This window comes from Protopterus annectens, chromosome 4.part0, assembly GCF_019279795.1.
Source record: "Protopterus annectens isolate FY-2018-M chromosome 4.part0, PAN1.0, whole genome shotgun sequence".
In the NCBI taxonomy this organism is placed as follows: Eukaryota; Metazoa; Chordata; order Ceratodontiformes; family Protopteridae; genus Protopterus; species Protopterus annectens.
The window spans coordinates 1441768717-1441790642 of record NC_056733.1 but is presented as its reverse complement, the minus strand read 5'-3'; the positions used below and the strand labels follow the sequence as shown (position 1 = coordinate 1441790642).

General features: G+C 38.0%; 1 protein-coding gene across 1 annotated transcript in view; it reads left to right on the top strand.

Moving 5' to 3' along the window:
• The window catches only part of LOC122799902 (glucosamine-6-phosphate isomerase 1), a 344019-nt gene that overhangs the window by 55387 nt on the left and 266706 nt on the right, over nucleotides 1–21926 (top strand). Inside the window, exon 2 of the mRNA XM_044069285.1 lies at nucleotides 4416–4565. Coding sequence (XP_043925220.1) covers nucleotides 4442–4565 — 124 coding nt within the window. The 5' untranslated portion in view covers nucleotides 4416–4441. The remainder of the gene's footprint in view (nucleotides 1–4415; nucleotides 4566–21926) is intronic.

The window sequence follows — 21926 nt, the reverse complement described above, 5'->3', positions numbered from 1 at the left end:
GCCATGGAATTTAGCCAGAAGTATTTGTTAGTAAGCTGTAGGTATTACCAATTGCTGTATTACGTCAATTTCTAGCCCTCCTTCAGAGGAATGTTATTCTGTACACCAAGCTTTTTTTCCCAGTATATGGACTCTTCGGTTACCTCCTTCAAGTCCTGTACACTTTGGTCTGAGAGATGAGCTTGCTTCAAATCCTTCTTGGTGACTCTCTTACCAGCCGCACTTCCAAAGAAAAACTGGTATCTTCGGTTAGTGGTGCCCTGAATTCAGGCTGACTACTACCTCTAACTTTTCCCTTGAAGGGGAATCTAATACATTTGAACTGCTGTGGCTTAGTATCTGACTCATTGCTACTGATCAGCTCCCTTTTAAAATAGACACATCAGCAACCTGAGTTGAAGGTGGAGGGGTCCCTAATGGGTCCCCCCCCAACTGCTGTCCCCACGTTTGTCTCCATGCCTGGTGGTTGTTTGCAGTTATATACACACACACATTACTGCAGTTTGTCATTCCTTGTTGTAATACATCTGCTGGGATATCCTCAAGTACAACTACTTTCTCTCTTCCTTGCCCACTTCCCAATCCATATAAATTCTGGCCAGTGGCACCTGAAAAGGTGTCCCTTCTCTTCCAAATGCCTAACTGGAGAATACTGCCTATATAAGTATTGCTCATTCTTTTACCACTGCAGTCTTATTAACAGTTAGGTCTGAAGCTGTGTTCATCTTGGCAATGGTCTCTTTCTCCTCCATCAAGATTAGATATAAAGTCTTGTGGTAGTTTGGTACAGCACTTGTCTTCTGGCAACCCACTAGTGTCATAGTGCTTGCCCTACTTGCCACTTCAGACTCTGCCATGGACAGTATAACTGTACATGCCTCTCTTGATCTAAATTAAAACATCTAGCCTCTGACCTGGGTGTGTAACTGAACCCATGATATCCTCCTTTACTTGTGAAACATGCACTGATGGCTTGGGCTACCCAGCAAGCATTCCTTTATATCCTTGTGCAGTGCTTAGTACCGCCTTCCTCTGCAGTTGCAACCTGCTTGTTAGATAGCTTCCCTTTCCTCTCTGTCTTCTCTCCATATCCTTAGCAGTGTTACACTTCCAGACTGTCAAACAGATCATGTCCTTAGGCAGAGTACTGAGAGATGTTCCCTCACCAAAAGAACTTTAATCATTTCAGAAGTGGGAACCTTTTTTCCAGTAGCATACATATAGGGCAGGGCGAGAGTGACAACTGCCTCAGGTGTAAAGTGTTGTGCAATAACAACTTTTAAAATCCAGTATTGCATTTGTGGTCAGATCTGAGCACTGTAGCACTCCATGTGTAGCAAACACTTTGTTACAGTTGTCAAAGTAAAAACAAAAACCTTTTTAACTAAAAGAGAGAGCTGTGTTTTAAAGATATTTTTCTTTTTTTTGGGGGGGGGGTGTAGATCCAGCTGTAATAAACCAATCCTGTACAGCTATTACAGTGACATGCTTTTTTTTTTTTTTCCACTTGAGCTGAGGGGGTTGGGTGCTGGTTCATAGCACTGGCCCAGGATGCTAATTGAACCAGCTATGCTTCTGCTTATATCCACTCACTCACCTGTAAACATAAGTGGTGCTTTCTACAACATAGTCACTTGCACTGTCCTCTTCCTTTCTTTTGCTCTGTCTTAATTTCTTTCTGTATGCTTCAGCAGTTTGTTTAAAACATACAAGTAAATATTGTTTTTAAACTATATACATGCATCTAACTTCCTGTCAGCAGAGAAGTTAATAACCTCATCCACTGCCCTTGGTCAACTTGGTGTTGAATGTACACTCTTCCAAAATATCTGAATAAAACTAGAAAACTCCACTTACTCCTCTTTTTTTTATTGGGAAGGGTAATTTTGTATTGACCTGGGCATCTAGTGTTTGGCTTTCTGCTCTCTCTGACTTCTGTGCCTCTTGCAAAGGATAATCATTTCTCACTCATCTTGGCAGTACTTTTCTATTTTGGACCTACTTCTCTCTCTCTCTCTCTCTCTCTCTCTCTCTGTCTCTCGGTCTCTCTCCTCTGCTTCAGGTTCTAGACATTGCAGCCTCTGTTGAGACTTCTTTAACTACTGGTGTGGTTTCAGGTCCTCTCATGATGGATCGGATTGTCCTTGGTCTACCACCTGCACATCCAGTACACTTGTTAGACTGTCTCCAGTTTTAGTGGGCTGTGTTCAAGCTGCATATAAAGTCACTACTATGTCTTTCTTTGACATACTGGCATGCAGCGATCCTTTAGCTTTGCACTCCCTGCTCTTCCTGGGAAGCCGTGATAATAACACCTTAGCATATTAGTTAGAGAAGAACATTTCTGTTTGTTTTCTGAGCTGTTCTAACTTAAATAAAATCTGCTCTATAAAACTGTCTACCCTGTACCGGTGACTCTTATTACACTCCTTTTGGTGACAAACCTGTTTGCAGGCTAAATAAATTCCAGTGTTCAACCATTACCACCAGTGTACTGCCTAAGGTCTGACACAAGGGGTCTGAATCCCACAACTGGCAAACAGCGTAATACCAGATATATAACTAACAGGGATTTGGCCCTTAGAATCAGTCCACTGCCTACAAATAGACCTGGTGGTCAGGGGAAGGGTGTTATCTTGAGTCACACAAGTTACGCTCAGCAGGTTAATGCAGAAGAGATGCACATAAATTTGGTTCACTAACCATTTCATGAAATGCAAAATGGACTAGAGTCTGCAGTTGTTGTCCTGAACATATGCTTTCAACGTCCACATCCAGAATAGGACAAAAGATTGACCAGCTTTCAAACTGAATCTTTGACTTAGAACTTCAGGCCCACTTTTCACTACAGTGGACTCCCTCTTATCTAGCCTCTTTTTAACCGGCCATCAAATTTCTGCCCTAGCAAAAGATAATATTCTGCCTCCTCTGCACTAAATGACAGATTTGATTTTTAGGCTTCATATTCATTAGAAAAATGCATACTAAGACAAATCCTGTTGTTCTAGTGGATTTATAACCTATAAATGCTATTTTGTATGCTTTTTCTGATTAACCAGGCATTCATTTATCCAGCCTAAGGTCTGGTCCCAGCGAGACCAGGTAAGAGGTAGTCTACTGTACTATGTCCTTGCACTTCAGTGCCTTCCAGTGTTCCTTGCCCATGGTAACCTATTAGTTTTATGCACACCTGGTTCCCTGAGAAGATTGGTAGACTTTTCAAATCATCCAGGGCTTTTATCCTGGCAAGGTAGATCTGCCACCACCCTAGATTATTGTGCTGGAAGGGGCACTCTTGATAAGTAGTCGTAGAACTGGCAATGTGCTAAGTGGTGTAGGTTTGGAGACAAATGCATTAGTTTTACAATATGTAGTGCTAAATAGTACTGTATTTTCAAATAATCATTCTGTATTAAAAGTGAATAAGTAAAACACTTTAATAAATAATAAAGAAATTGGACAATACTGATAAAAGTAAAATATGTATTGGCCTATGTGTTTGTACAGAAGAAAAAAATATATTGATGGCACAGACTGAATACTTAAACTGAATTTTTAAAATTAATACTTGCTAAATAACCTAGCAGACTTTTTAGTTGAAAGAATACTGAACCTTAAGTGAGGTAAGTTACTAGAAGATTATACAGGCGGGACACAGAATCGCAATGCTTACAGATGTTGCAACACTATGGTCTATAGCATGACAGCTTTAAAACACTTGTTTCAGTTTTAACATATTTTAGCTTATTAATTTTCTTAACCATTGGTAACTGACTTGTTTTTCCTGGGTGTGAGAAGACCTAAGTAAACGCAGGATTTTACATATTTCTGGTAACTGCTTACACCTGCTCTTTAGATCGGTTTCCTGATTGCCCCCATTATGGATTTCATGCAATGAATTCTATCCTGAATCAGTAGCAACTCTGCATTTTCCAGTAGAATAGCGTTACTGTTGTTTTTTTTTTTTGTACATTCTTTTGTCTCTGTTACATAAAAGAACAAATGTGATTCTCCTGTCACTTAAGACAGCTTACAACTGCAATTCCACATTGCAATTTCTGTTACAGATTTCAAAGTGCCTTAATATAACACACATAGGGTTTGCAGTCTGAAGAAAGAAAAACAAAGGAACATACATATGCCACGAGTGAGAAACTATTGCAAAATGGTTTCACAGGTTGCAGGTTTATGATGCATTTCCTGTGAAGACAAACTTCACAACTGCCATCTGTGGTAATGTGGACTATAGGGGCACATCACTGACATTTACAGTCAGTGGACCACAGTAAGGTGCTGTATAAAGCTGCACACAGTACACCTAAATTACAAGAGATATCTAGATCTTTAATTATTATTAAAAAGTTGGATTTTAAAAATCTGGTAAGCACTTCTTATGAATGTGCGTTTCTTTTCAGGATCCACAACATTTAAGTGACCCGCAATGAAGTTAATCATTTTGGATGACTATAACCAAGCTAGTGAATGGTCTGCAAAATACATCAGAAATCGTATTGTGCAGTTTAATCCTGGTCCAGATAAGTACTTCACTTTAGGACTCCCAACTGGTATGTATGATTATTTCATTTTATGATTTGTGTAGTACTGCATTTTTGGTAATCATTGTTTCTGGGATTGGAAATTCACTCCAGTCCTTCACACTGTGCCAGTCAGGAAATCACTTCATTAAAAAAATGTTAGAAATAAGACTTGGCTACATGTTAATACTCAAGGCTGTAGACTAAATGCAATTAATTTCCACTTCTATAGATAAGCCAGTATTATCAACAACTGACCTTGCATAATCCATCCGAGTCATATGAAAATAATCTGTCAATCTGATTCATTATGGACTTGTTAGTAAAGTAATCTTACAGTTTAAAAAGTAAAATAATAGTTTTGTAATTTGTTTCGTTTTGAATTGCTCACATAGAAAAAATCTACTGCTCTGTAAAATGTGTTGATTGAGTGAATTTATTGACAGTAATTATTTGCACTATAAATGTATTTGTTGAAAAGTAATTCCTCACATTAAATGTAGGATGTCTGCTAAGCTTCCAACATTTTACTTCCTCTTGGTACTCTTTGCACAACTTTTTATGTTTTAATACATCTGTGAGTGATAGAAACATGTGTCTTTCTTTAGCAACAGGTATTACAGAAAGACAAGTGTTACTTCTAGGAACTTCTAGGTTTATTTCACTGAGTTTTTATTGGCTATTAAAATAGATCGGCATATTTGTTTCATTCAGTGATGAAATAAGTGTGTGTAACTATGTATTCATGAGTGCATTTAGTGTATGTGTGTATATTACATTATGCATGTGTGTGTGTGTGTGTGTGTGTGTGTGTGTGTGTGTATATATATATATATATATATATATATATATATATATATATATATATATATATATACACACACACACATGTTTTATCTTTCGGCTTTTCTCGGTTAGGGGTCGCCACAGCGGAACTCCGGTCCGCTAATGATTGGCAGTAGATTTTTACGTACTGACTTGCCAGGCCTGACGCACAACCTTCAACGAAGGTACGCCCATTCACGCATGTCTCCACGCAGAAGATGCTTTAGCTGAGAATCGAACAAGACAACGTCTTACTGTGAGGCGACAACGCTACCGCAGCACCACCACTGTGTGTGTGTGTGTGTGTGTGTGTGTGTGTGTGTGTGTGTGTGTGTGTGTGTGTGTGTGTGTGTGTGTGTGTGTGTGTGTGTGTGCATATATTATATTTGGGTGTGTGTATAACTATACATTTTTTATATCTATTTATATGTATCTATATATAGAGAGATGGGTCCCCTTTTACATTATTGAATTTACATTTTATCAAAATGTCAGTGACTGAGACAAGTACTTTGAAACCCAACACTGCTGAACCTTTACTTTGCCAAAGTTTACATCAACAAAACAGTTGCTGCACTTGTCTCCCAGTGTTTGATGCTTCTGAGTGGAGATTGCGGTACAGTGAGGATTGGGAATTGTACTCTTTTCCTCACTGTAGTGTGGTATCGGAGTTGGTATATATAATTTGCAGACAATGACCAGCAGATAAAAGCAGTCATTTTATTGTTCACAGAGCAAGTGCATACTGCTTTCACTCAAATGCAAGCTTCTTCAGTGCTTATTACTCCATAAAATAAGTTGTGATGCCTTCTTATATCCGATTCAAATAGTCACATTGCCGTTATGTCAGTCGGACTGTTGCCATCCAGTACCCTTATAATGCCATCTGTTATAAGCTGCCACTATTCAGACAAATTTGAGCTGATTGTGGTCTTGGTGTGGGTAGTGCATCAGGGAAGGAAAATTGTTTTCTTTTTCAATGTACTGAATGTCGATATTTTAGATATAGTGACTATTCAACATGATTTATTGGATGTGTTGTCTTTCAACCAAATAACATGTTGACCATTCATTATAAAATCTTTGTGTGTGTGTATGTGTTCTCTCTCACTGCTAGACTTGCATTTTGTCAGCAGATATTTGGGTATTTTGTAGGCCACAGATGATCGACAACTGGTTGGCATACCAGTGCAAGATTGCTGTTTATAGCAAGGAAGGGATTATGTCCTTTCCTCCTATTGTGTGATCGCTGAGTTGGTATATTTATTTATTTATAATTTGTTAACCGGGAAAGTCCGACTTGGAATGAAGCCAATTTTCAGTGGAGACCCTGTGAAAAACTCTCCAGATGCATGTCTTTGCTAATGTGTGAGGAAACCGGAGCACCTGGAGGAAACCCACACGAATGCAGGGAGGGCATGCAGACTCCACACAGAAGGCACCCCAGCCAAGAATCAAACAAGAGAACATCTTGCTGTGAGCCGACAATCCTACCACTGCACCACTGACTCTCCCACATTGGTGAGCTGGGTGGCTTTTCCCCTGCAAAAAAGAATGTGTTATTTTACTCATGCTCCAGGATTAGGTTTTGGAGCATGTGCAGTTTGCTACCAGTATTTTGAGATCAATGAGATTTTGTTGGGGGTTTAGGAGTCAATCTAATGCGAGTATGATCAACTTGCATACACCCACATGCCTCTGTGAGTGTGCACACAAAGCAATAGACAGTGCTAAAAGTGTAATGAATACTAGTCTTACTTGAAATGCAGATATTTTATCATAAATTCTTGATGTGCTTAGAATTATCACCCAGTCAGCCCACATTGTCAGAACTTTTAATCATTTATAATAAAAAGAAAATTAAAATCATGCAGTGCACACTAAAAGTAAACATACCAACAGTCATGAAATAAAAAAAAAAACACTGACTGCCTCCATCAAACGCAGAAATGAAATTAAAAATGGCAAAAATGTGTTGACAGCAATAACGTGTAAAAAAAAAAAAAAAAAAAAAAAAAAAAATGTCCTCGAGTCAGACCATCCATGAGTCAGTCCATTCATAAAACTATATGTAAATCCATAATTGAGACAATTTATGTAGTTATTGCAACTCAATGAAAAACAGAACCAGTAAAACAGAGAAAATGGCTAGAGAGAGTATGTAGGGGTTCTTGTTTGTGTGAGAACATGAAATATCTTGTACTGTATGGTTAGGGGTGTCTGTTCATGACTGGCTCAAGAAAATGTCATACAATAACTCTCTCCTGCATATTCCATCTTTATCATTGAAATAAATAAATATAAAAGAACTCTCCCTTGTAGCTCAGTAGTAGCCTATCTATTTGAAGTGAATTTTAACCCTGCCCCACTAGATCAACCCGATGAATCCTCTGCCTGCACCCAGTCAGCCCATTTGTTCCATGACAGCAGGAGCTGGATATCCCCTGGCAAGGTGAGAGCCTTGCAGCCCATTCATTCCTGTCCAGGAATCTCCCATGAGCTTATCCACTGTGCAAAAAAAGAGTCTGGTAGTAAAGATCAGGCCATCTTGTTGATTCTGTGAGGTGGCCTGTTGTTTCTCCAGCAGAGCAATCCCTTCTCTGCACTGTTTGTAGCACATCTCCATGTGCTGAATTCCCTTCAGCTTTACTATGTTTGCTCATGGCAAAGTGGTCTGTCTAGGCTTTTTTTTTTCTTAAATAAGAAACATCTTTGCCTATTTCATACTTGATAATTTAATAGTCATACATTTTATATAAATGAAAACAAACCATGCTGACATAATACATAATGTTTGCAACTAAAACTACTTATCTGTCTAGTTATTGTCAGTCGAACATTACACAGCTCATTCAAATCTTGCCTTTTTTTAAACCTCATTGCTCCTGTGCATGTATTGGTCCCACAATTCCCATTTTTCCGATGTAATTTGCATGTACCCTTTTCTAAAGATCTCGGCTCTAGTTGTTTTATCTCTTACTGTATTCACTACTTCTAGTAAATTTGGTTTAGACTTTGATTTCTATTTTCTAGTAATTGCTTTTTTTTGGCAGCCACCATAATTAGACTGAGCAAGGCCTTACTATGTCTAGGCAATTGTGGTTCTGCATCATAGCTCAAAAAATTATTTCCTTAGTTACACCAATATGCTCATCCAGTATCTCTGACAAAGCTGTCTTCATGGAATCTTTAAAGTCTGCCAACTCATTATGCTCTGTGAAAATATGTTCCTAGTTAACTCTTTCCTTTTCATCACACCTCCAATATTTGCTGTCCGTCTGAGGAACAAATCTTTGGAGTCTACTTGGGATATAAACATACTTATGCCAACACTTCCAAGCAAAGATACTAAATCTTCTAGACTTTATTGCCTATTTGGGAGACACACATATGCCCCCATTGTTTCTTTGTCAATTGCTTTTCCAATCTCTCTTCCCAATCCTTTCTAACCTCCTCTGATTGATGTTTATAGTTATGATGCAATCATTTTTATGCTGTACTAATTATTCCATTCTTTTTTTTTTTTTTTTTTTTTTTATATATATGTTATAACTGCAAGAAAAGAATGCCTCCCTCTGATAAAGGAACTGAAAAAAAGACAACTTAAAGTCCACTTGCTGTTCCCTGCAAGAATAAAAATATTTATTACTGAAGGTCCTAAAACTTTTGACACTCTGCAAGCAACAGTTTCTTATCTTTCAGCTAATAAAACCTTGGATAAAGTTGCCATTAAGAATGGAATAATTATGATAATTTGTAAATACTTCATTGTCATAATTATTCCATTCTTAGTGGCAACTTCTGTTCTACAGTCTGCTAAAAACTTTTCCAGTGCTGGTCTTTTGCTCAGGACCCCCTATTTCTTTCTCTTTGTCTGTACTCTGGTATCAATCATTGATAGGAAAGGCAGTCTCTAGCCTGCAGTCCAAATAAATTCTTGGTCTCTTCCCATTCTATTACCTTTCCATGTCTAATTATTTGCTTCTAATATCTTGGTTCTTTCACCAGTTTTCTCCAATAAATTCCAGCCCCTCTTGCTTATTGTCTGTATCCCTAATTGCAGTCATCCGTATAGGCATAATCTCCTTTCTCCATCCCTGTGTTGGCTTAGTTCTTTGAATACTTTCTGCTATTTTATGAACGTAATATTCTACATGGTTATTGTTATTCTTAAGGATCTGCATCCAAAATCCTAGTCTCTGCTTGTTTATTAAGCTTCCTGCCATTTCTTCATCTGTTTCCACTTTGAATTATAGGTATCTGCTTATGCTATGTGTAGGAACCTTAACTGTGTAGCTCTTAAATACTCCTTCAAATCGGGTAATCCCAAAACCTTGTTCACTTGGAAGAATCCACTTAGCCCACTTGACTCTTGTCTTCCCCTACCAGATAAAATCCTTCAGCTCGTTATTAATTACTATCCACAGCTTCTCTGTGTGATAAAAATATGCCTGACGTGTATAAAACTAAAGGGACTAAACATATTTTAACTGCTTGTATCTTGCTAGCCATATAACCAAGCTTCCAGTTTTTCAGTTTTTGTATTATCGTTTGTTTAATCTCTTCCTATATATCCTTAGTTGCCATACCAGAATCCTTTTTAATCCATACTACTAAGTGGTTAATTTTATCATGTCCCAGAAAATATTGATGTTGCTGAACCAATTAGTGTGGGGACATAATTTACAGCTGCTAGTGCCTTTGTTTTAGCTTCATTCATTTTGTATCCTGAAAAGATGTGAAGCTGCTTCAAAATGTTCCACAACACTGAAATGTCCTTTTCTTCAGGTATAAAATAATATGTGCAAATACAGCCAGTTTTTCTTGAATACTATACAAGTTATATCCTTGAATTTCAGGGTCTCTCTTGATTCTAAATATAGTGCAAATAAAGGGAAAAGAGGACATGCCTGATGGTTCCTCTTCTCAAACAGAAATTATCAGAGAGGAACCTACCCACTTTAATTTTTGCCTGCAATCCCTCGTATATCCTCCTAATCAACCTTTTCACTTTATCACGGAATGTAAGTGCTTCCATTGCCTGCTCATAAACTCCCAGCTTACTCTGTTAAATGCTTTCTCTTCATCAAGACCCAACAACAACAGTGGTATTTTCTTGCATTGACCTTCCCTCTGGATCAAAAGTGTTCTCTTAATGTTGTAAAATGTTTGCCTCCCCTCCAAAAAAACCACACTGATCCATATTTATCAATGTTGGCATCTCATTTGTCATTCTTTTAGCCATTATAGACATTAACACTTTATGATCATGGTTTAGGATCGATATGGGCCTTTATGAAGCTGGATATGAAAGATCTTTACCCTCTTTAGATATTACAGCCACCACCACTTTCTTCCATTATGTTAGTGCTTCTGTTCCTGTTTAAAATACTGTTAAACAAAACCTTCCAGATCTTTTAGTTTTTTCCCTCCTAGCTTCCTAACTTTTCACAGGAATACCATCTATTCCTTTGAACTTTCCTGTTGATTGGTTATACATCCTCTCCTTCTATCCTAACTGTTAGTAACTGAGCCTCATCTACCTCTAACCTTGGCATATTTAATTCTCCCATAAACATTTCCATTTGTACCTTTTCTTGATCTCCATATGTCTCTGCTCTATGCAGACCGTCACAATATTTCTACTACCTCTACACAATCTCTTTTTATCTTCCTTGTTATAGGTTCCGTAAGCTTGGTGACAACCCTTTCTTCTTTGTGTTGCCTCAGTCGTTGCACTAAAGTTTTTGTGCTTTGGGATTATTATCAAAAAATAGTTGCAAACAGCAGTCTTTCTAAACTCCTGTATTTTATAGATTTAATCCTTTATTTTCTGCTTAGCACTCTGCTATTGCTCCTCTTCTTGTTCTGTGAGATTCCCCCTTTTCTGCAATACTGTCAGATGTGTCATTCCCTCTAAATAATTCTTGCTACTTCTTAACCATATCTCTCTCTTATTTCCACCTTAATTTTAAACTCTACTTTAATTTTCTTCCAGTCCCTAGCTATATTTTTAGAAGAAATTTTGATGTACTCTAATAACGCCTGAATAATCTGTACTACCCATTCCTTAAATTCCTCTCTTTTCAACAGATAGGTGGGAAAGAGCCCATGTCTCATTTTTATTTCATTACCTTGCTTTTTTATTTTGGTTATTATTTGTGCATGATCTGAAATGGTTATTGGATGCATATCAAAATGTTCACTTACGTATACATGTTCCTGTGAAATGTAAGTTCTATCTAGCGTAGCAAATTATTTTATCTTGGGGAATAATCTTGGGAATAATATGTAAATTAACTCCAAACTTCCACTACTGAATTCACATCTTCCATGCAAAATGTTTTCATAAATTTCTTTAAAAATGTACCCTCCTTTCTCGCCCCCCCCCCCCAGACACATCTTCACTTCTGCAAATCAGATTCCATTTCCCACCTATAGAGAATATTTCCTCCTGAAAACTGGTTATTTCTCCCAGAATTTTTCTCAAGTTCCATTATAACAGTTTTAGGTGGAATATAAATAAATGCCAGTGTAATCCCCCTCCCTTTCACAGTAACCCCTTAGTACTGCAAGTCTACCATTATTATCTTTTTATTCTCTTCTACCACTGCAGGAGCTCCTCTTGTAATTAATATAATTACTCCTGTTTTCCTTTGTCCCATGTATTGTGCTGAATAACCATCTTGAAAATCTTTATCAAATTCACATGTTCAGTTCTTTACAAATATCTCTCCTGTAGCATAGCTATGCGCTCTCCATTTTAATGTAGTTCACTACTTTTTTTATATACATCTTTGAGGCCATTAATACTTAGAGATAATATAGAAAGAGTCATTATGTTAAACAATTCTTAGTCCCTCCTTTTATGTGCAACAGCTTTTTGTTAAGCATCTAGTTCCAGTTTTTGTGTTACATGCACACACTAATGTATGGTAGGTTGATATTTTATACCGTCCTTTCTTATCATATCCATTTGAGCCTATGTCACATGTTACAAAATTTTTGTTTTATTGAAAGCCCTTAAAAAATGCAACCTCAATACACCCCTAAAACCTATTAACTTAATACTTGCACACAACTATGTACATCTTCAAATATTGAGGTTTTACCTTCCGAATAGGAGCAGTTACCCCAAACGGACAGCCACACTCAGACTTATGTTAACCTAAAGGGAAGTTATCCATACTAAGATGCATGGTACAGCCTGTGCCTTCTACTAAGTGCTGTCTGTTTTTTTTCTTAACTTTATTGCTCTCCCAGAAATTAAATCAGTCGAATGCATTCAGAAAACATTATCGCCTAGCCATTGAAAGAAAGCATTTGAAAGAGTTTTTAATCCTCTTTATCAGATTGATTCCATGGAGACATAAGAACCAGATACAGAGTTGCTTCTACAAGCATTTATTTATTTGCTAGAGGAGAGCTTTATTATATGAAAATGTTCATTTTTATTTATTTGCTTTCTCGTAAAACTGGTTACTAGAACAAGCCAATGGCTGTAATCCACTAATCCCCCTATGCAATAATGTTAAAAAAATTCAGATTTTCTTGTATCGCACTCTTTTGACCAGACTTTTCTATTTTTTACATTGCAGTGTCTACATTTAATAAAACTAAACAAGGAGAAAGAAAACAGAAAAAAAAACAGAGGCGCCTATTTATTTAGTACCCCCATTACACTTTAAAATAACTGAGAAAACCTTACTTTATAACATGCAGATTATATCATGCGTTATGAAAGTATTACGGTTAAGAACAAAATTTTGATGTCCTTCAAGGATGCATCTGCAGTCATAACAAATGGGTTGTCCTGTTGTCAGGCAGCCCTTCGGTCGGCCGGATTCCAAAGTCTGGGTCTGGCCTCGGCTGGTGTCGCACTTCACCCGACGTCATCTCTGCTGGTCTTCGGGTATAAAGGCATCAGCCGACGCCATTTTCCTCAGTCTTTCTTGCCTCGTGGCGCCCGAAGCAGAAGCTGTTCGCAAGTGCCGGTCGGTCAGATCCAGAGATTACTACTACCGAATACTACTTCGAAGACTTCTAAAAAGCTAAGTACCCCGTTGGGGACTCTTTCTTGCCTCAGCCGATGTCAGAAAAAGTAAATAACTGTTTAACTTGTGGGAAACAAATACCTCATAAAGATTTCCACTCTTACTGCTTACCTTGTTTAGGCCCAGACCTAAGTATTACGGTTAAGAACAAAATTTTGTTTTATTTACAGTTGACTCTCTTCTTCCTCTTAAGCCCTCCTATGTGTTCCTCCAAACAATAATGACATGAAGTAGGGCATATGCTTTAGAGGTCCCCTACAAGTTGAACAAAGTCAAAAAAGTAAGAACCAGCCAGTGAAAACACACCAAAATAATTCCAAAAAACATCTGTGGTAGTGGAATGAAAATAAGAGGCTAGCAATAATTTCCAAAAACTTTGTGAAGAGCTTTAATTCCCAAATGCTGTAACTTCATTGGAACTGATCAGTTTCTGATGAAGTTCCAACATTTGGGAACGAAAGCACTTAACATTGATTACAGTTCTTGGAAAGCATTGCTGGCCTTTTATTTTCATTCCACTACCACAGGTGTTTTTTGACTTTCAAAAAAAAAAAACACACCTGTGGTAGTGGAATGAAAATAAGAGGCCAGCAATGCTTTCCAAGAACTGTAATCAATGTTAAGTGCTTTCGTTCCCAAATGTTGGAACTTCTTCAGAACTGATCATTTCCGATGAAGTTACAGCATTTGGGAATGAAAGTTCTTCACACAAATTTGCTGGCCTCTTATTTTCATTCCACTACCACCTGTTTTTTTTCCTTTTTTGACTTTCAAAAAAAAAAAAGTCTAATATTTCCAAGTTTTCTTGTTCTGTCATATTTCAAAATATAATTAATGCTGTGTAGTCGCACATTTTTCAGTTTCTGAGTTGCTCATTTTATTCCTGTTTATCTCCATCTCCCAAATCCAGTTTCTGCATAATTTCCAATGTACTGTCTGTTCTAATCAAGTGTTATGCTTTTTTCTGTCTCTTAAGCATTTTCCGTTTTAATATTGGAAAAGATTTCACTGGCACCATCTCTCTCTGGTCTTTATTACCAGACAAACAAGAGACAGAATCTCATAGGTTCATGGGTGTTTACTAGGCTAATGACCACAAGGGCCTTTTTAAGCCTAGCCATGCATCTCAAATCTCTGACAAGTTCTGATACCCTTGATAAGTGTAAGTATGGGCCTAGGATATGAACCATTTGCAGGTTACCTGTATCCATTAGAGACATAAGTGCCAAACCAGGGATGAATTTCCAGTTTCCCATCCAATTGTCCAAGTTGCACTTGAATTGGGTTAGGGAGGAACTCTGCTTCACAATGATGGGGAGCCTGTTCCATAGATGAGGTAGCTCTAGGATACATACCTATCTCTATACCTATCTCTCCAGCAGGTCCTGTTGATTTCACGGTCAAGGGTAATTCTGGTGCTTTTTGTTTTGTGGATATACAGGAGGTCTATTAGAGTGGGGTCTGACAATGCCCTGTATGCCAGGCATAGATCTCCCCTCAAAAGCATGCAGGTGACAAAATACAGGAATAGGGCCTTGAGGCAGTCTGCATAGGACATTTTACTTGCATCCTGTATTCTTTTAGTGAGTAACCTCTGTGGATATTCCAATTGTTGGATATGCCTGGTTAGGTACATACCAAAGGAGGTATTGAACTAAATGATAGGTCTGATGAATGCCAAATACAGTGGAACAATGACGTCCTTGGACTTGGATGCCATGCCTTTGTTTTAAGTTGCACAATATAGAATGATTTCCTCACCACTGTAGACACGTGATGGTCAAAGGCTAGGTTACTATTTATGTGTGTCCCTAAGTCCCTGACTGTTGGGTCAACTGTAATGGGTGTGTTGTCAATATGATAGTTACCATGGATGGATGACTTTCCAAAGGATACTGTTATGCATTTCTTGACATTTAGTTTTAGTCACTGGCTCAGATATCAGTTGTTTGTCTGTGTCAGCCCCTCATGGAGAACATTTGTCAGTGTGAGATTTAATGATGGCTCCTAATTTGCAGTCCTCTGCAAATTTAGTCAGCCAGAGACCACTGACATTGGCCTTGACTTCTGAGAAGTAAATGCCAAAAAGGAGCAGTCCAAGGATTGATCCCTGAGGGACTCCACTTGTGTGTGGCCTCTTTGTAGAGGTAGACTCCCCAATTTTAACTTCCTGGGCCCTGTCTGTGAGCCAGTTGGCTATCCACCGGGTGACATACGGGTTTATACCTAACCTCCTGAGTTCGTCAACAATGCCTGAGTGGGGTATTGTGTCAAATGCCTTGGCCACGTCAAGGTAGGCAGTGTGAACGATTTTGCCCTGATCCGTTGCTTTGGTGGCCTTCTCAAAGAAGTCCACCAGGTTGAGTAGGCATGATCTGCCCTTAATGAAACCAAACTCGGTTGGGTCCAGTGTATGATATATCTCTATTGATCATCTCTGTGATATTTCTGTTCCATGGCTTTACATATAAGAGTAGTAAGACTTATGGGTCTGTTTCACAGCTCACTTTTTGTTGGACAAACTTTCATATTTATTCCTTGGCATTTTGTTCCTCCAGGAAAGAATATTCTGAAAATAGCTGGGGGTAGCAGTTTGAATCTCATGCCTGCTTCTTGACATTCCCTGATTTAGTGGAATAAATTTACTCCTCTTCTGCCTGGTGTACAGTCAGTAATCATTACCCACAAACAGTCTAATGTCTCCCACTTTTAGTACTTTTCAATTATTATTTTCAATTGACGTTCTACAAATCAACATTTGGGTGTTTTATTGTTTTTAAGTAGACCCATATGTAATGTATATATGAATATATACACACACATTCGTACATATACATATGTATATGTAATGCATACGTACACATTTTGTATATATGTATACATCTAAAATTATATGTATGTAATAATGATTTCTAATTTTCATTTGGCTTTTGAGGCATCACCTCATACTTTCTTTGTCCAAATACATTACCAAAAAACTGGTCCATTGCGACTACAGCCCTGTGCATGTGTTCAGAGATGTGTACATTTTTGTTTGTCCTAATTCCAGTACGATAGTTTATAATCTCACAATTCAGAAAGTAGCATTTTCTCTTTATCCATAATTATGGAATTTTTGACTTCATAGGTGGACACACCCTAAGACTTATTAGAGAACTCTTCACAGAAGGGATTTGTAAATGCACTTGATCCTAAGTTTTGAGACTTTAATGGTGACATAATGTTCATTAAGTATGGGGAAGTTTATTAACATGCAACAAATTTTAAGGTACAAAATCTTTGTATTTTTATTATTTGTGTTTAATGTATTAACTAGTTAACAACACTGAACTGTGGAATGTAGGCTATATACAGCCTCACATTCTAGAAAGTTTTCTGAAAAAAGAAGAGCAAAAAAAACAAACATGTGTAAGTATATTGTGTGCAGTAAATGCTGTTAAAAGCTCCATATAGGAGAAACATTAAAACGTGAGTGTAACTTATTCTGAAGTTTCACAACTTTTCATATCTTGTGAACTGTGTAAGCCAAACATATAGTGTTAGATCATTTTAATTTATCTGCACTTCAGCTTTCAAGTGACATCAAAAATGTCCTTTCTTGGCAGTTGTGTTTTGAGATTTTTACAGAAAAATGAAAACTTCTGCTTATTTGTATAATGCAAGTAAAATTGAACATCTCCAAAAATGTGCAATTTGCAAGGCAAATATCAATGCCAGATTTTCTTCTGCATCCCTTTAATGCTTTATCCGATGTCATGCAACAGCTTGTAAGTTACTTGGTTTTGGGAATATTAATATACATACAGTAATATGGCATATATTTGCAAATACTAGGAAATAACTAGCAATATCTCCAAAACAGTGAATTATGCATGGACTGTAACAATGTATTTTACTGTCTCTCACCATAAAATTTCACAGCACGACTTTCAGTAAGCTTTTTAAATGCGGACATATGAATAACAAGTTGAAAACAGCGCTTAATATCTCTACACTGCCGGTGTTATTAATTGGGAAGTCACTTAGTTAAGGAAGCCAGACCACCAAAAAGTCAGGATGCCATAAAGAACTATGGATGATTAAATGGAAATGAACAAAAATGCCCTTTGTGTATGAAAGGGTTCACACAGACCAATATAATAATTAACCAAAGTGAACGTGTATCATATTCACAAGTCTCTGCACTGTTGCTCATTTGTATAGACATTCCTGGGATTGCATTCACTGTGCCTTTTATTTTTTTTTTTTAGGTTTATTATGTTTTGAGTTCTTATTGTTTTGTCACTCTGTGGAAGGGAACTGTTGGTGTTTTGGTAAAAAAAACTTCACTGGAACAGTTTCTTAATTTAATGCATTTTGTTGGCCTGACAAAGCAGTTCATACTGTTTAATCAAAACTTCTGTAGATTGCCAACAGTAGTGATAATTTTACATTGTCTTATGATGAACTACTAAAAGAGATACATGAACTGGATGTTCTAAACTGCTAACAGGTTTGCTACCAATCCTGGACTGTGCATTGCAAGCTGGGGGATGCAGTTCTGATAGCATGTAGAAAACTACTTATGTTGTGCCGTTCCGGATTGTAAAAATTGCAGGGCTAAAGCAAATCAGGTGTGCACACAAGCAGATAATAATCTATTATCTTCCACTATTGTTTGAGTTTAAATTTGCAGTAAGGCAGTTCGGCATTATATATTTGACCACAGTTTAATGGAAAGCAATAAAGTTGACTTGCTGTTTATTGCAACCCTGTTTCATACATCCCCTTCAGACCATTTATTGCCATCATATCCTTGCTACCTTTTCTGTGCATTTTGTTGCCAGACTCGTAGATACATCACTTGGTGATTTATATTTTCTAGCTGGCACTCTGTCCAGACTTATTTGCAGCATACAATGCTAAGCATGATTTGAAATATCACTTTTATGCTTTATTTCAGCCTTTCCATATACTAGACATCTGTTTACTGCACATATTTTTAACTGAAGTACTTTTGCATTTTCTTGCTGCAATGGAGTAACCATTTCTAGGCGTTTTTTTTAAGATATTAATGCTACTAAACTGTCCCATACAAAATTTTATAAGAATCCTGTTTTCTATGCTTATGATTTAGGAAAAAAAAAATCTTAAAATGATATGTTACAATTACATGGCTAAAGTAAGGGCTATCATCCCCTGTCACTGAGATATAATAGTAACCTTCCAGCACTCAAAGTTGAGCTAGAATAATTCCTGAAAGCCTTTTGGATCTGCTCAGCCTCATCTTCTGGTTAACTTATTGCACACATTGTATTGTACCTCTTTTCCTCCATGTGGCCTCATTCCCTATATAAGTACATAAATGCTCTGACTAATCGTAACACTAGTACACGGTTTGTATAGTTATTTCTCTCTTCTTCTTTCTCCAACCTATTATTTTATAAATTACTACTTTTGCTACTCACCGTCCTATTGATAAACATAACAGATTTCCTGTATCACATCTTCAACTAACTTGTTTCACAGCTACAAATGACTATTACTATTACTCGTGAATATATTCCTTTCAGATAGTCCATATATAATCTACTACTACTATGTTGTCTCACTCTATTTAATTTCTTTTAATATTTGATAAACTGATATAGACAAATATATAGCAATTAATCTATATCTATGTAGATCTAGATGGATATATGTCTAGATATATCGATATAGATATAGTTGGATACATACGGATAGGTATATGGCAGTTGTGTATATACAAAATGGTGGGTTCATTTCCCAAGAGTTATCATTGAAGAACCTGGACATAGTGGTACCTATACCAACAAAGCCAAATAGGACCTTCTGGACTCCTAAGGACTGTGGAAAGTTCATGCTTGTACCCTTGAGGTTGACCCCCATTGCTATTGCTACTGCAGCAGCACTTCAGGCTGTCACACCACAGAGCCCAGCTGTTTATCCCACCAACAAGGAATCACAGGCAGTGGACCACTTTGGGAAGCATGTTTACTCATCCTTCATCTTCACATTGAGGACAATAAGCTAAGCTATTTCATACACATACAGAAGTTCCTGAGAGATTTGTCAGAGGAAGCCCCTAAGACCTTGAAGTGGTTGCCAGAGGTGAGATGAAGGAGAAATTGACATTACAGTTGTCATCCTTATCCTGCATTTCCAATCTAACCATGAACCTTGCCCACAGTGCATCTGATGATTCAGATATGACAGCAGGTATTGATAGCTATGAAACACCCTACCTATCTGCATCTAACTGAATTTGCAGAGGTTACTAGAGCCCAAGTCATGAATGCCCCTTTTGACAGAACCCTGGTATTTAAAACAGACAGTAAAACTGAACTTTAGAAACAGGAGCAAGAGGACAAGACTTTTACTGCTGTTAGGATTAAATTTCAAACTACACAATGAATCTTTTCCAGGGTACAGATATAGCCAATGTCAGCAAGACAGTAACGGCTTTTAAAAGAGGTCATTGGGGTGAAGATAACTTTCAAAATGGTCACCAGCCCAGTTGTGGGCAACCCTGACAAAATGATCAGGGATACTTTGGAACTCTAGAAGGGGATCAGTCCAGTATTTTTCATGTGGACTTGCTCAGCTTCTTGATTGTAGAGGCAGTTGGGTCTCCCATTCTTCCACTTATTTGCATGAATGACCATCAAATGGGTGAGGAAGTTTGCATACTGAGATTACTCCTTTCTCTTTGTCTCCTTTCCCAGTCTGCAGCCCCCACCCTTTCCAGATTTCCTAGAAGGCTGTGTCAAGAAAAAAAAAGGCTCTAAGCCTGTTATAAAGAGAGTAGATTGAGGTCCCACTAGATCAGCAAGTGCTAGGTTTTTCCTTAAGGTTCTTTTTGGTTCCCCAGAAAGTGAAGGAACTCTGTTCCATTCCTGATTTGATCAGCCTAAATCACTTTATTCCAAAATATCCCTTTCACATGGTCACAGTTCAGTCCATCCTTATGTGCCTGCAAGAAGGAGATTGGATGTGCTCTTTGGACCTCCAAGGCACCTACCTTCACATCAAATTTGCAAAGGAGTTAAGGAGATTTCTTTACTTCCTGATAAGAACTAGTTCTTATCAGCTTGGATCCCTTCCATTTGTCCTCATCTCAGTCCCCGTGCCATACACCAAGAGAATGGCAGCATTTCCAGTTCATCTCAGACTGCATCTGGATGACTAGCTGCTGTTGGCCATGCAACGAACAGTCTCATAGCCCTAGGGAATGCATCATAGTTGTGTTTCATTATCTTTACAGATAATGGTGAATACTGCGAAGTCTCAGTCGATGCCAGTGTGGTCTGTCTTGTTCAATGGATGCAGGATGGATGGCATATCTTGCTGAGACTTTCTTCCACAGGATGGAACGTAATTGATATTGGCAGAAGTCTCTCTCATACTGCAGAAACAAATTTTGACAACAGCCATGTCTCAAGATGAAAGCCTCTGTTTATGTTGCTCCTAAAACCCAGTTTCATATGTGAGCACTACAGTGAACAGTCTGGGTACAGAATAATTTCTGGATCGTCTAAGTTTTAAATATCCAAGAAGTGAAAGGATCACCTTGCATGGTTCAGCTTTTCCAACACCCTGCTTCTACATTATGGTGGTGGTGGTGGAGACATTACCAGTGGCAAATCATCCAAGGGACATGGGTGCAGACAGAGGCTGCCCAGCACATCAGTATTCTGGACAAGAGGGCAGCCCTTATGACCTTGCAGGTCTCCCAGGACTTCCTCCCCAGAGTGCTATTGATATAGAGTCCAACATGGTGGTAAGTTGGGACTTGGAAAAAAGCAAGGGAGCTGCTATTTACATCCCATTTGATAGAAGATCATGAGAGTTTGGAAGCAGACCTTTGCTTGTAGCCATTTTATCCTAACTAGCCATATCCTGTGATAAGCCACCTCAATAAAGATGGACTCTGCTGTTGCTTGCTGATACCTGATGTTATGGAAAACTTGTGGAGATATGTTTGCATCCCCAACCAGAGCCAAATGTGGTGACTTTTTTCCCTTATCCTTCTCGTGGGAGTATGTGCTTAGATTCATAGATTAGCACTAAGCTAACTGCCCCTGCGAGACATTTTAAGCCTAGCCAATTATCCCTTGTGAGACTCAAACCCTGCACCTTGTGTTTGTAAGGCAAACACCTTAACCATTAGGCCACCCTCCCAACCCTTGAGATGCAGTCCTACAGAAGTGACCTCTCTCTCACCTTTAATGCTTTTCTTTCATTTTTTTGTTTTTTTTAAGTTTGGGAGGAAGCCAAGATACATGAGGCTAAGATCATCCTGACCGATCCATTTTCTCTCTACTGTGGTGTCACCCTCTGGACAGGCCAGCTAAGAGACATGTAACCTATCTTTCTACATGCTCTGTCTAGACCATCACTGCACATGTTTAAGCACATGATTTCTTCAATTCCAGTGATGAGTAGTGGCTCTTCTTAACAGGACACTGTGATCCAGATACTTACTTCTGGTCAGAGAACCAGCATGTGAAAA